Here is an 11,354-nt window from a genome sequence, read left to right on the forward strand (position 1 = left end):
TCTGAGAGAAAGGAATGATCAATTGGAGCAAATGCCTGAGCAGCCACAAAAGACAGTAACTGATCAGTGTCTGCATCAAAATGGAAATTTCTGGCAATCTTGAAAGCAGAGCACCAGGGAAGTAGTGGGAATAAAGCCTCAGTTGATGCAAACAAGGAAGAGATAACAAGTAGGGAAAATTTGTTTAAAGGGTTCTGTTCTAAAGAAATCAGGAAACGGATGTTTGGGGAGTTCAGTGACACCAAGGGCAGTTGTTCTTTGTTTTTGGTTTGATTTTTAAAGAGTACTGCTACTCAAGATTGGATGTGGATGGGAATAATGCAGTAGGAAAGGAATACGTACTATTATAAAAGAGGAGGCAGAAGTACGGACGGAAAGTCCTCAGATGGCCAGAGGCGACGAGCTGGAGGTACAGCGAGGGGTGTGGCAGTGGCCAGGAGAAGAGCCTGTTATCTCGTGAACCAGGAGGAAGGCGCTGCAGGCAGAGTGAGCACAGGCGAGCGCGAGCCAGTGGGGATCACCGAGAAGGGAAGCATTTCTCTTTTGACTCCTTCTGTTTTCTTAGGCAAATGGGCCATGGGTAGACAATGAAGAGAAAGAGAAAGGGAGCCGCATCCCAAGTTTGAAGAGATGGAAGAAGGTTGTGTCTGAGGCAGAGGGAAAGGTGATTAGGGAAATACGGTCAGAACTCCGGGGCCGTTGCCGGCCCTCACAGGGGCAGCTGCTGAGATGGCCCGAGTGGCTCCAGCCCCTAGATATCACACACTGAGCGGCTCCCTTCGTGAGAGTGGGCCGCACATGCTGACCTGCTTGTGGCTAGCAAGAGATGGGGGACTTGAGGGAGACTCTGGCCAGAGGAGTGCTTCAAGTAAGAGTGCAAAGCAACAGGTGAGCGTGACAGTTCCCAGGCTGCTGATGGAGCGCGTGCAGCCGACCCGGGGGCCGGCAGGCAGCACGGTCAGTGGGTTCTACACAGATGCTTGCTTTGGCCGCTGTGTCCTGCTCCTTTCCTGTCCCCTGACCTGTACTACTGTCACACATGCTTTTCTTCTACATCTTTGTTCTCCTCAAGTCACAAAGAGATAGCCTCAGAGGTCTCAGTGTGTTGTTCTCCTGAAACTTTAGGACAATCTCTCTGGACCACTCAGTTACTGAGCCAAGTCTCATCTCTGAGTCGTCTTTATCATGCATGCAGCCATAGTGACACACTGGGACCAGGAGGGATGCCACATCTGATGTTAGCTCATAAAATATAATGTCACCACTTGTTATAAAAAGACCGTGGCTTGCACCTGCAGCTCTCTCTTGCCTGCTTACTCTGGGGAGTGAGACATACCTCCGTGTCTTGAGCAGTGCTGGGGGTGACCCACATGTCAAGGAACTGAGGGCTGTTAACAGACACGTGGGGCCCCTGGGAAATAGATTCTCCTGGTGCTATGGCAGGCTCGCCTTCAAAATAAGACCTCAGTACTGGCCAATAATTCTGCTTGTTGGTTTTGGTTTGGTTTTTTGAGACAAGGTCTCACCACGTAGTTCAAGTCGGGCTTGAACTCACTATGAAGCTCAGGCTGACCTCAATATCTCAATCCTCCTGCCTGAGCCTCCCAAGTGCTGGGATTATAGGTGTGCACCACTATATTGACTGCCAGCCAACATTTTGACTTCAATCTCATGAAAGACTTGAACAAGTGTCACTCATCCGAGCTATGTGGAGACTTCTGACCCAGAGCATAGGTGAAGCGCTATTTGTGTGTTTTCAGCTGCTAATTTATGGGAGTGATTTCTTATATATCAATAGATAACTAATGTATCTCCCTTGAGATTTGTGCTCATGTATTTGAAAATAGCAAATGTAGTAATAAATTTAAAGTAAGGCAGTCAGAAATGCTGGGTTTTTTTTTTTTCCATTCACACTCAAATGCATAGAAAAAATAACCTAGGTTATCCCTACATGCTAAGTGGAAAAGACGGGGTGCAAGGAGAAGCGTCAACGAAGACGTGTGTCCAGCTGCGGCCTGCACACTTCCCTATGATTCGCAGTGCTTACAGTCAGCACAGTCATTCTTCCTGTGTAAAAATTTTAAAATGTCACTGCAGCGCCATAGAATGCAAGCAAAGTAGCTTATCAGGGAAAAACAAATCACACTGTCCACTTTGTCTACAAGCTGCAATCCGTGGTTCTTGGCATCCTGCACAGGGCTAGAAACAGCCACTCTGCAGCACTCGCGAGCACGAGATAAAGCCCTGGGACCACAGTGAAGTGTCTGGTGGCAAACACCAGGTTTGAGCCCCTGGTGGAAAACAGCGCTCCTGCTTGTCTGTGAAGTCCTGAAAGTCACAGCTCCTTCCAGGGCTGCTGGGAAAGCCTGCTGCAGAGGCCGTGGCACTCTTCCCCAAGTCTGTTTTACTGGTTTTTTTTTTTTGTTGTTGTTGTTTTTGTTTTTTTTTTTTTTTTAATGAAGAAAACCCTTTTGAAGCCCCCAGATAAGAGACACAGTAACTTCTGGGTACCAGGCACCTTTAAGTCGCAGTCTGAAAGGCCTGTGTCGGTCATATCCTCCCTTTCTCCAAGGCTACTGCTGCTCAAAAGGCATAAATGCAGATGAAGAAAACAATGAATTCCCAAGTTCCGTTTCCCATGGCCGCGCCAAAGTCTCTGACGGCGAACTCTTTCGCCAGTAACAGCTTTCCCAATAGCCACTGGCTGGACTCTGCCGGGCTACTGAAAACTGCCCCTTGGTTGAAAGTACACAACCACAAAATCGTTTGTCAATTCATTGAACATAATTAGAAATTACACCTAAGTACCTGAATATAGTGTGACTGAATTTCCTACTCCTGTCACAGTTAGATTTCTTGGAAGCAGAGACCGTATCCTATGTGTTCAACATAGAATCTATCTAGCCAAGCATGGCGTGGACTAGAGTCCCCTTGCGTCCAGCACAGCCACATTTTCTCTAGTCCTGCTTTCCACATCTACTTTTCCATACCTATCTCTGGTTATATTTTTGCATGCATCTATTTTCAAAAGTTCACATGATACTCTGTTGGTGACTTCTTTTGTTGTGTAAAACCTTTCTAATAAGGTGAGGTCCCATTTGTTGATTCTTTGCTACTTCCTGCAGTCTGGGTTTCCTTCATCAACTCTCTGCCTACACCTATGTCTTCATGGTTTCTACCTATTTTTACTTCTAGTAAATTAGTATGTATATCTTAATATTTTGATCTTTGATGAATTTTGACTTTAGGGCATGATGATAGACATGGATCAAGCTTTAATCTTTGGCATGTGGAAAGCCAGATTTTCCAGTCCCATTTATTAAAGAGACTGTCTTTCTTCCAGTTAGCATGTTTGGCTCCTCTGTCAAAGGTGGCTGAGTGTGCTCGGGCTTGCCTTGGCGTCTTCCACTCTGTTCCACTGATTCTCAGACCTGTGTTACGACCAATACCATGCTGATTTTATCACAACAGCTTCATAGTATACTTTCAGTCTGGGATTGTGATGCCTCCCGATGCCCACAGAGTGGGAAAAAAATCACTGCTAGCTGTCTCTCAGACAAAGGACTTACATTTAGAACATATAAAGAATTTAGAAAATCAGACTCCCCCCCAATTCAAAGACCCAGTCCAACAATGGGCTTGGGAAATGAACACAAACTTCTCAGGTGAAAAAATACAAGTGGCAAACAAATGCATGAAAAAAAGTTCAACATCATTGGTCATTTGAGACATGCAAATTAAAACAACACTGAAGTTCCATCTCACCCCTAAAAGAATGTCTATCATTGGAAAAAACTAAAAAATCAACCATTAGCAAATGCTGGCAGGGTTATGCAGAAAAAGGAACCCTTCTCCACTGTGGGTGGGAGTGACGCTGATACAGGTACGCTGGAAATCAGTGTGATTTCTTAAGAAACTAGGATGAGAGGTCCCATTTGACCCATGCGTTCCCTTTCTGCTTATCTTCCCAGAAAAACGAAAAACATGATAACATGGGGATACGCATGCACCCATGTTTACAGCAGCACAATCTGTCATAAGAAATCTTGGAAACAACTCAAATGCACATCAACTGAAGAATGGATAAAAAAGACGTGTCTTTTTTTTTTTTTAACATAATGGAGTACTCAACCATAAAGAAGGATAAACTGGAGACTTTTATAGATAAATGGATGTAAATGAGGGCCATATCCATAAGTGACATAAATCAAACCCTTATATATAAACACTGTACGGTCTCACTAGAGTGAGAAACTGAATAAATAAGTCAGATCCAAAATGCATAACAGACACTGTGAATTGGAAAGAAAGCGCTTGAAAGAAAAGACAAACTGTGATGGAGGAAGGGGACAGGAAGGAAGACAGCATATTTCTACACAAGACAGTGAAGACAGTTATAGAGCCAGTTTCTCTCAGTTCATTGAGAAGAAAGGTCTGTGTTTGGACAGGATTTCATGCCTGTATCTTGTACTCTGAATAAGCACTACAAGCTCACAAAACATGATGTGTTAGTTGCTGTAACTCTTACTTGCTGTTTTAAAACTGTATTATTGTTATTTTCATTATTTTTTTCTTGTTTTAAAATAAAAAATTAAAACAACATGAGAGTCCATATAATAATACAGTGTGCATTCTGCCACAGCGTTGCAGTTGGAAACACCCGTAAAACACTGGTTTAGTATCACAAACTTTATCTAAAACTAGACTGTCATAATTAGCAAACAAAAATTTGATATTAATGTATCTCCAGTCACTTTTTTGTAACCAAGAATAAAGATATCAGTGACTTAAGAACTATAAAACATTACTACAGACATCTTACTGTACGTTACTTGAATTAAGAGGCATTCTTGTACCCTCGGTCGTGTCCTTCACTGACCTTCGCAGGACTCTCCCCCAGGTGCAAACAGCCCGTTGTCATGGTAGCCATCTCGGCACTCGCAGTGGTACCATCCCGGCAGGTTGACACAGCTAGCGCGGCTGTCACACTGGATGAAGCCATCCGAGCACTCATCGATGTCTGGGGACAAAATACACAAAATAAAAATGGAGTTACATATGACTTTCTATCAAAGAGACCACTGTATTCTCCTGCAATGTTGCTACAGCACTTAAGGTGAGGAAACCTCTGAAACTAAGACAAGAGGACATCACGAAAGTCACCTGGTTATTACAACACGCGGAAATAATGCAGTGGTTCTGCTCATAGCGACTCTCCTAGGTATACCGCCTCTGGTCCTTCAGGGCATGCTCTAGGTCACAGCATGCCAGTACCTTCAGCTCAGGAGTCAGAGTGAGACTTCCTGAGGCCATCGGAGGGGAGAAAAATCCTACCTCTGGGTGAGGCCCTGAGGACCAGAGTGCGGCTCACACGCACCCATCCCCTGAGCGGCGAGGCCCTGAGGATGAGTGTGCGGCTCTCACACACCCATCCCCTGAGCGGCGAGGCCCTGAGAATGAGTGTGCGGCGCACACGCACCCATCCCCTGACCAGCGAGGCCCTGAGGACCAGAGTGCGGCTCACACGCACCCATCCCCTGACCAGTGAGGCCCTGAGGATGAGTGTGCAGTTCACACGCACCCATCCCCTGACCAGCGAGGCCATGAGAATGAGTGTGCGGCTCACACGCACCCATCCCCTGACCAGCGAGGCCCTGAGGACCAGAGTGCGGCTCACACGCACCCATCCCCTGACCAGCGAGGCCCTGAGGATGAGTGTGCGGCTCACATGCACCCATCCCCTGACCAGCAAGGCCCTGAGGACCAGAGTGTGGCTCACACGCACCCATCCCCTGAGCGGCGAGGCCCTGAGGACCAGAGCGTGGCTCACACTCACCCATCCCCTGACCAGCGAGGCCCTGAGGATGAGTGTGCGGCTCACACGCACCCATCCCCTGACCAGCGAGGCCCTGAGGATGAGTGTGCGGCTCACACGCACCCATCCCCTGACCAGCGAGGCCCTGAGGACCAGAGTGTGCAGCTCACACGCACCCATCCCCTGAGCGGCGAGGCCCTGAGGACCAGAGTGTGGCTCACATGCACCCATCCCCTGACCAGCGAGGCCCTGAGGATGAGTGTGCGGTTGGAAACATCTGTAAAATGGCTAGTTGTGACTAGCCATTTGCGGAGGGCCTATAGACCTATTAATTGCTTTCTATTTCTTCTGATTAAATGCAGACCTTGAGAAATAATCGTGTGCAGAGCGCAGCACTGTGGTTGCCGGAAATCTCCGCGTGCGCCCACTCCCACTCCGAGCCCCCGCCTACCCCGAGCTGCACCTGCCGAGGCCAGGTAACTTTTCCTCTCATACTATGCCCACAGCAGGGGTGAGGCACCACATTGCTTCTCAGGCTGATGACAAAGCTGGCTGCTTGTTAGAGTCCCTTCATCTACCTTAACCAGTAGAATGTGCTTTTCTTTGATCAACCTTGCCTACCTTCAAATTCGTGGAAGCATATGTAATCTTTCTTTTCAAATTTTCTCTTACCTGATGCTCTGTTTAAAAGAGGACAATGAGTTGGTGCATGACTGAATCAGTGAAAGGAAACTTAGGGACATAAGTGACCACTCCTTTACCTCTTGATAGACTTCCTATAGTAGGAAAGCATGCAAGCCGTTCTCTTAGATTAATACTACTAAGCAACAGGAACAGTATTTTATGTCACTAACATTCCAACATGTCTTCTGAATTACCAATAGGTTTGCCTCTGTGGTTTCTCTTCCGAAGAATCAGCTCCTACAGCCAGTAATCCCCACCGACAAAGTAATTGCCCGTGGCCCCACCAGCGACGTGGCGCCCTGAGTCCAGCTCCTACGGCCTTCAGCTGACAAGAGGCCGTTTGTTCTCCAGGGCCCCTCCTAACCGATAAACCTCCGGTAAGCAGCGGGCCCAAAATGCTGTGCCCAGTTCAGGTTTATGGTCTCTTCTCTCACCCTACACGATGCAGGAAACTGTGCCATTTCTTAGTGCTCAGACAGAAGGAGTCAGGCTGAGATTTAAGCTTGAGAAGTGAGACTCACTGGATGAAGGCCATGAAGGACACTTAGAGTCTTTCATTTTAGAAACACTGAGTGCTTTAAAGCAACTGTTAATGAAACCGAGATTTCTTCACGGAAGCCACTTTCCCATAGATTTAGCCTTCAATGTAGCCTTCCTTTCAGCCCTAAAGTCACTGTAAGGTTACCCCAGCTGCACGAAATCAACGCATATTCAGTGGTTACTCCCGCTCCACGCTCCCAGCCTCCCTCCACTCTGCCCTCTCCTGCCGCGCACCAGCTACGGCGCCTGTCACCTCAGCTCGAGGGCGAACACCCTCCTTGAAGTTTAAGAGAACTGCTATGTGAGTTATGTTACCTCGGTGTTTGGAAGACTGGAGGTACAGTCCGCCACGACGGATTTTCATATGCAGTCTAAGCCTTATTTTATTATCTTACTATCAGTTCTAGCGCCTCAGAAGATGAGGATGAGACTCTATGCTTTCACTCGGTAGTGCAGCGTTCACTGTGTACTGAACACCTGACGTGGGCCCAGAGAGAAGAGCTGCAGAAACGAGGAGGCGTGAGATCAGAGCAACTTCTGTCCTCACGGAGCTTACAGTCTGCTTAAATTTTTTCAGTAAACTGAATTTATGAAAATCTGAATTACAATAACGTAGCATAGTGTTTCCAAAAGTATGATTGATCAGTCACTGGTGGTATGATACGTAGGTGACCGTGGGAAAATATTTTAGTGGCTATATATTTATTTTTCTGGATTATTTCCTCTTACAACAAATGATGCAGTACAGTTGTGAAATTAAATTTTAAAAGTGAAAGGAACTATAGAAACATTAAGAAACGTCATTATACAATTGTTACAGCTTGTGTCTAGATATCCCTCCCAAGCTTCACGTGGTCACAGGGTTTTCAGAGGTGGCGGAATTAGGATGCGCAATTGACTCCTAGCACAATGCTGGGATTAAGGGTGCTGGGAGGAGGGTGGTGGATTTCTACATCAGTCCACTGGATGGATGGGGACCACCCTAATCTTGGTAGACTGCATACAATATAAAGGACAGAGAGAGGCTTCTCTCTTCTTCACTCTTTTGCTGTCTCCTGCTGCCGTGAGCCACCCAGCTGTGGAGCGAGCCGACTATGGACTGAAACCTCTATAAACTGTGAGCTAAACACACCTTCCCTCCTTTAACTTTGGGCGTTGGGTATTTTTGTCTCAGAAATGAGAAAAGTAAGACAACAATCTAGGGAAATTGTTGACATTTCTAGAGAATTTACTGAGTAATTTCTTAATGCACCGAAATGCCTTAACTCATGTAAAAGATGACTCAATTTATAAAAAATGCATGTCATGCCTCAATATTTCCTGTTTGTAGCACTTGGGTTAATGAAGAAAACTAGTTATATAAGATATGAAACTTCACTCTATACTTCTTTTACTGTTTCATTAATTGTTTTGTTTTAGAGGATTGCTTTCCTTTTTTTTATTTCAGCTTTCTGAGATAACTATATTTGTGTGAAATTGTAAGAGATAAACCCATTTCATTTGCCCAGTTCAACCCACTGGGAACGTCTTAAAAAGCGATAGCTCAGTATCATTCTGAGGGGACTGACACTGACACAATCAAGATGCAGCTGAGCACTGTCCACGAATGCTTCTCTTTTTACCTTCCCTCCACCCATTCCTTAACCCTTGCTAATTACTAACACATTCCCCACTTACACTATTTAACTTTTGAAGACTGTAATATGGTTGGAATTAAACTGTACCTAACATTTTGCGGTTGCCCATCCCTCAAGGCAAATCTCTAGGGATTCCTCTAGACATCAGTAATTTGTTCCTTTTGGAGGAAGGAGTTTAGAAGTTTGAACTCAGGTCCTCGCGCATGATAAACAAGCACCTTGCCATTGAGCTACATCCCTAGGCCAATGTGCTCTTCTCTGTGGTGGACCAGTCAATCCTCTGAGTATGAGGTATCAAAATTTGTTTTCATCATTTACCCACTGAAGGGTATGTGGGATTGTTCCTAAAATTGGGTTATCTTGTCAAATTTATTTAAAAATTAATATATAAAGTTCTATGTATTCATTGTCCAGCCTAGCATATGGGAGGCTGTGGGTTCATGCTCCAGCACCACATGTGCATGTGCGTGCGCACACACACACACACACACACTACTGTATGCCATATGTTCACAAATATATATATATATATATATATATATATATATATATATATCAGTTGTCAAATGTACTATTTCACACAGTAATAATTTTTGTTATAAGAACATGTAAGATCCACTCAGTATTTTTCAGGAAAACAAAAATACATCATTAAGTATAATTATGCTGCTGGAAAATAGATCTCTTGAAGAAAAAATGACTGTTTCGTTTGTTGCTTTGTCTTCTCAACCTGTTGGCCACCATTTTCTCAAGTGCTCTCCCGCATAGTGATGACTTCAGCAACTAGCGTTTTATTCTTTGCTTCTAAAAGCATCAACTTTTTAGATTCTAACGAGTGACACCAAGAGTACTTGTCTTTCAGAGCCTAGTATATTTTACTTCACAGAATGACCTCTAGATTTATCCATGTTGTCATAAATAACCAAAATTCATGCTTCATTATGACTGTGTAGTTTTTCCAGTGTGCATATATATATTTTTATCATTCATCTACTGAAGGACCTTTAGGCCAATTCTGTATCTTGGGCGTTGTGAACCATAGCACATAAACATGGGAGTGAGGTAGCCCTTTGATATGTTGATTTACTTTCCTCTGGCTTACTACCTTGAAGCTAGGCTGTGGGACCACATAACAGCTCTGCCTTTAGCTTTTTGGAGGACCTCTCCACTGCTCTACATAGTGTGCAAGGTTCCCCATGTCACACATCCTCATCAACACTCACTATCTTGGGTCTTTTATTATGACTAACAGGAGATGGCATCACATTGTGGTTTTGACGTGTTTCCCAAAAATTAATAATAATGAACATTTCCACATACATGACTACTTTTAGGCTACTGGTATGTCTTTTGAACTGTAACTATTCAGGTCCTTCTCTATCCTCCAATTTTTGGTCCATTACATCTTCCCAGGTGAAGCTAGAGTCTTCTGGGTGGCACACAGAGATTCTGTTCAGGTCCTCTCATGCAGTCCTCAAGCCACTGCAGCCACTGCAGCGCTGGGAGTCACGCTGAGCTCGTGGCTGGGACAGTGCCAGGTGGACTCCAGGGTGCAGCAAAGCTAGCTAGCACAGCTCTGGGCACAGCTGAAGCTCTCAGCTGCCAAGACCTCCTTGCTGCTGTCTTTCTAGAACCCGAAGCAATTCTAGTCAGCTGGCTTTGGTCTTCCAGGCCAGAGTCTGAGTCCATTTGCAAGGTTCTAGGGTCTTGCCCAGCACCAGGAAAGCTCAGCACACTCAGGAGAGAGGCATCAGCCTGGTGTTAGGGGTCTCGTGTGTCTGCACGATTCTTGAGTTTCACTGTGGTGGCCAGGCATAGGGCAAGAGGACAAAGTGTTAGGATCACTACTCTTTCTCCTGCACTGTGCTGCCATGGATGGGGAAGTGGACGGTGTGGGCAACGTAAAGCTGTCTGTCCTATCCTCTTCATTGCACGTTTTTTACTATTATAGTATACAAAAATGCAGCATTCACTCACCTGGTTCTTCACTCTTGTGAGGATATCTTGTGCATGAGTAACTATTTAAATTGATGTGTCTGTGGGCCAGGAGGAGGGACAGTCACTGGACAGTTCTGTTTTGCCATCTTGTTCCACCTACCTGCTGTGTTGATCGTTTTTGTTTATGCAAACTTTTCTACTTGGATTAGAATCAGAAAATGAAAACATGCTTGAATTTCCAGTGAGTCCCCTTCATGCCAAAATGTGTTTGGTCTGTGGCCCTAATGAAAGCCAAAGATTTAATAAAATGAACAGCTTCATCTATAAGCTGCTGGACTGTGTGCATGTCCCTACTCAGTGACCATTGAGTAATAATGAAACCTCATCTAAAATTATTAGTTGCATATTTTTTTTTCTGTATAATATCTAACTGAAGACATTAGCACCATTGTTTACTTCAAATATGAACACATTTTTATGCATTGTATAATGAAGGAAAACATTAAAAAATCAAATAATTTATCTCTTGGGTACTTTCTTTCATAAGTTAATAACTAATTTTACATTATCCAATAGAATTAGATATGCAGCAAACATCAAAAGTTGGGAATGATTGGGCTGGGGATAGCTCAGTGGCATAAGTGCCTGCCCGGCAAGCATAAGCACAAGGTCCTGCATTTGATCACTGCGGAAGGGAGGGAGGGAAGGAGGGAGGGAGGGAAGGAGGGAGGGGGAGACAG

General features: G+C 45.0%; 1 protein-coding gene across 1 annotated transcript in view; it reads right to left on the minus strand.

Moving 5' to 3' along the window:
* Nell2 (neural EGFL like 2) overlaps nt 1-11,354 on the minus strand; it is a 410,830-nt gene that overhangs the window by 21,493 nt on the left and 377,983 nt on the right. The window contains exon 15 of the mRNA XM_023723548.1: nt 4,880-5,020. Within this exon, the coding sequence (XP_023579316.1) occupies nt 4,880-5,020 (141 nt within the window). The remainder of the gene's footprint in view (nt 1-4,879; nt 5,021-11,354) is intronic.

Source organism: Octodon degus, unplaced genomic scaffold, assembly GCF_000260255.1.
Source record: "Octodon degus isolate 3935 unplaced genomic scaffold, OctDeg1.0 scaffold00100, whole genome shotgun sequence".
Lineage (NCBI taxonomy): Eukaryota > Metazoa > Chordata > Mammalia > Rodentia > Octodontidae > Octodon > Octodon degus.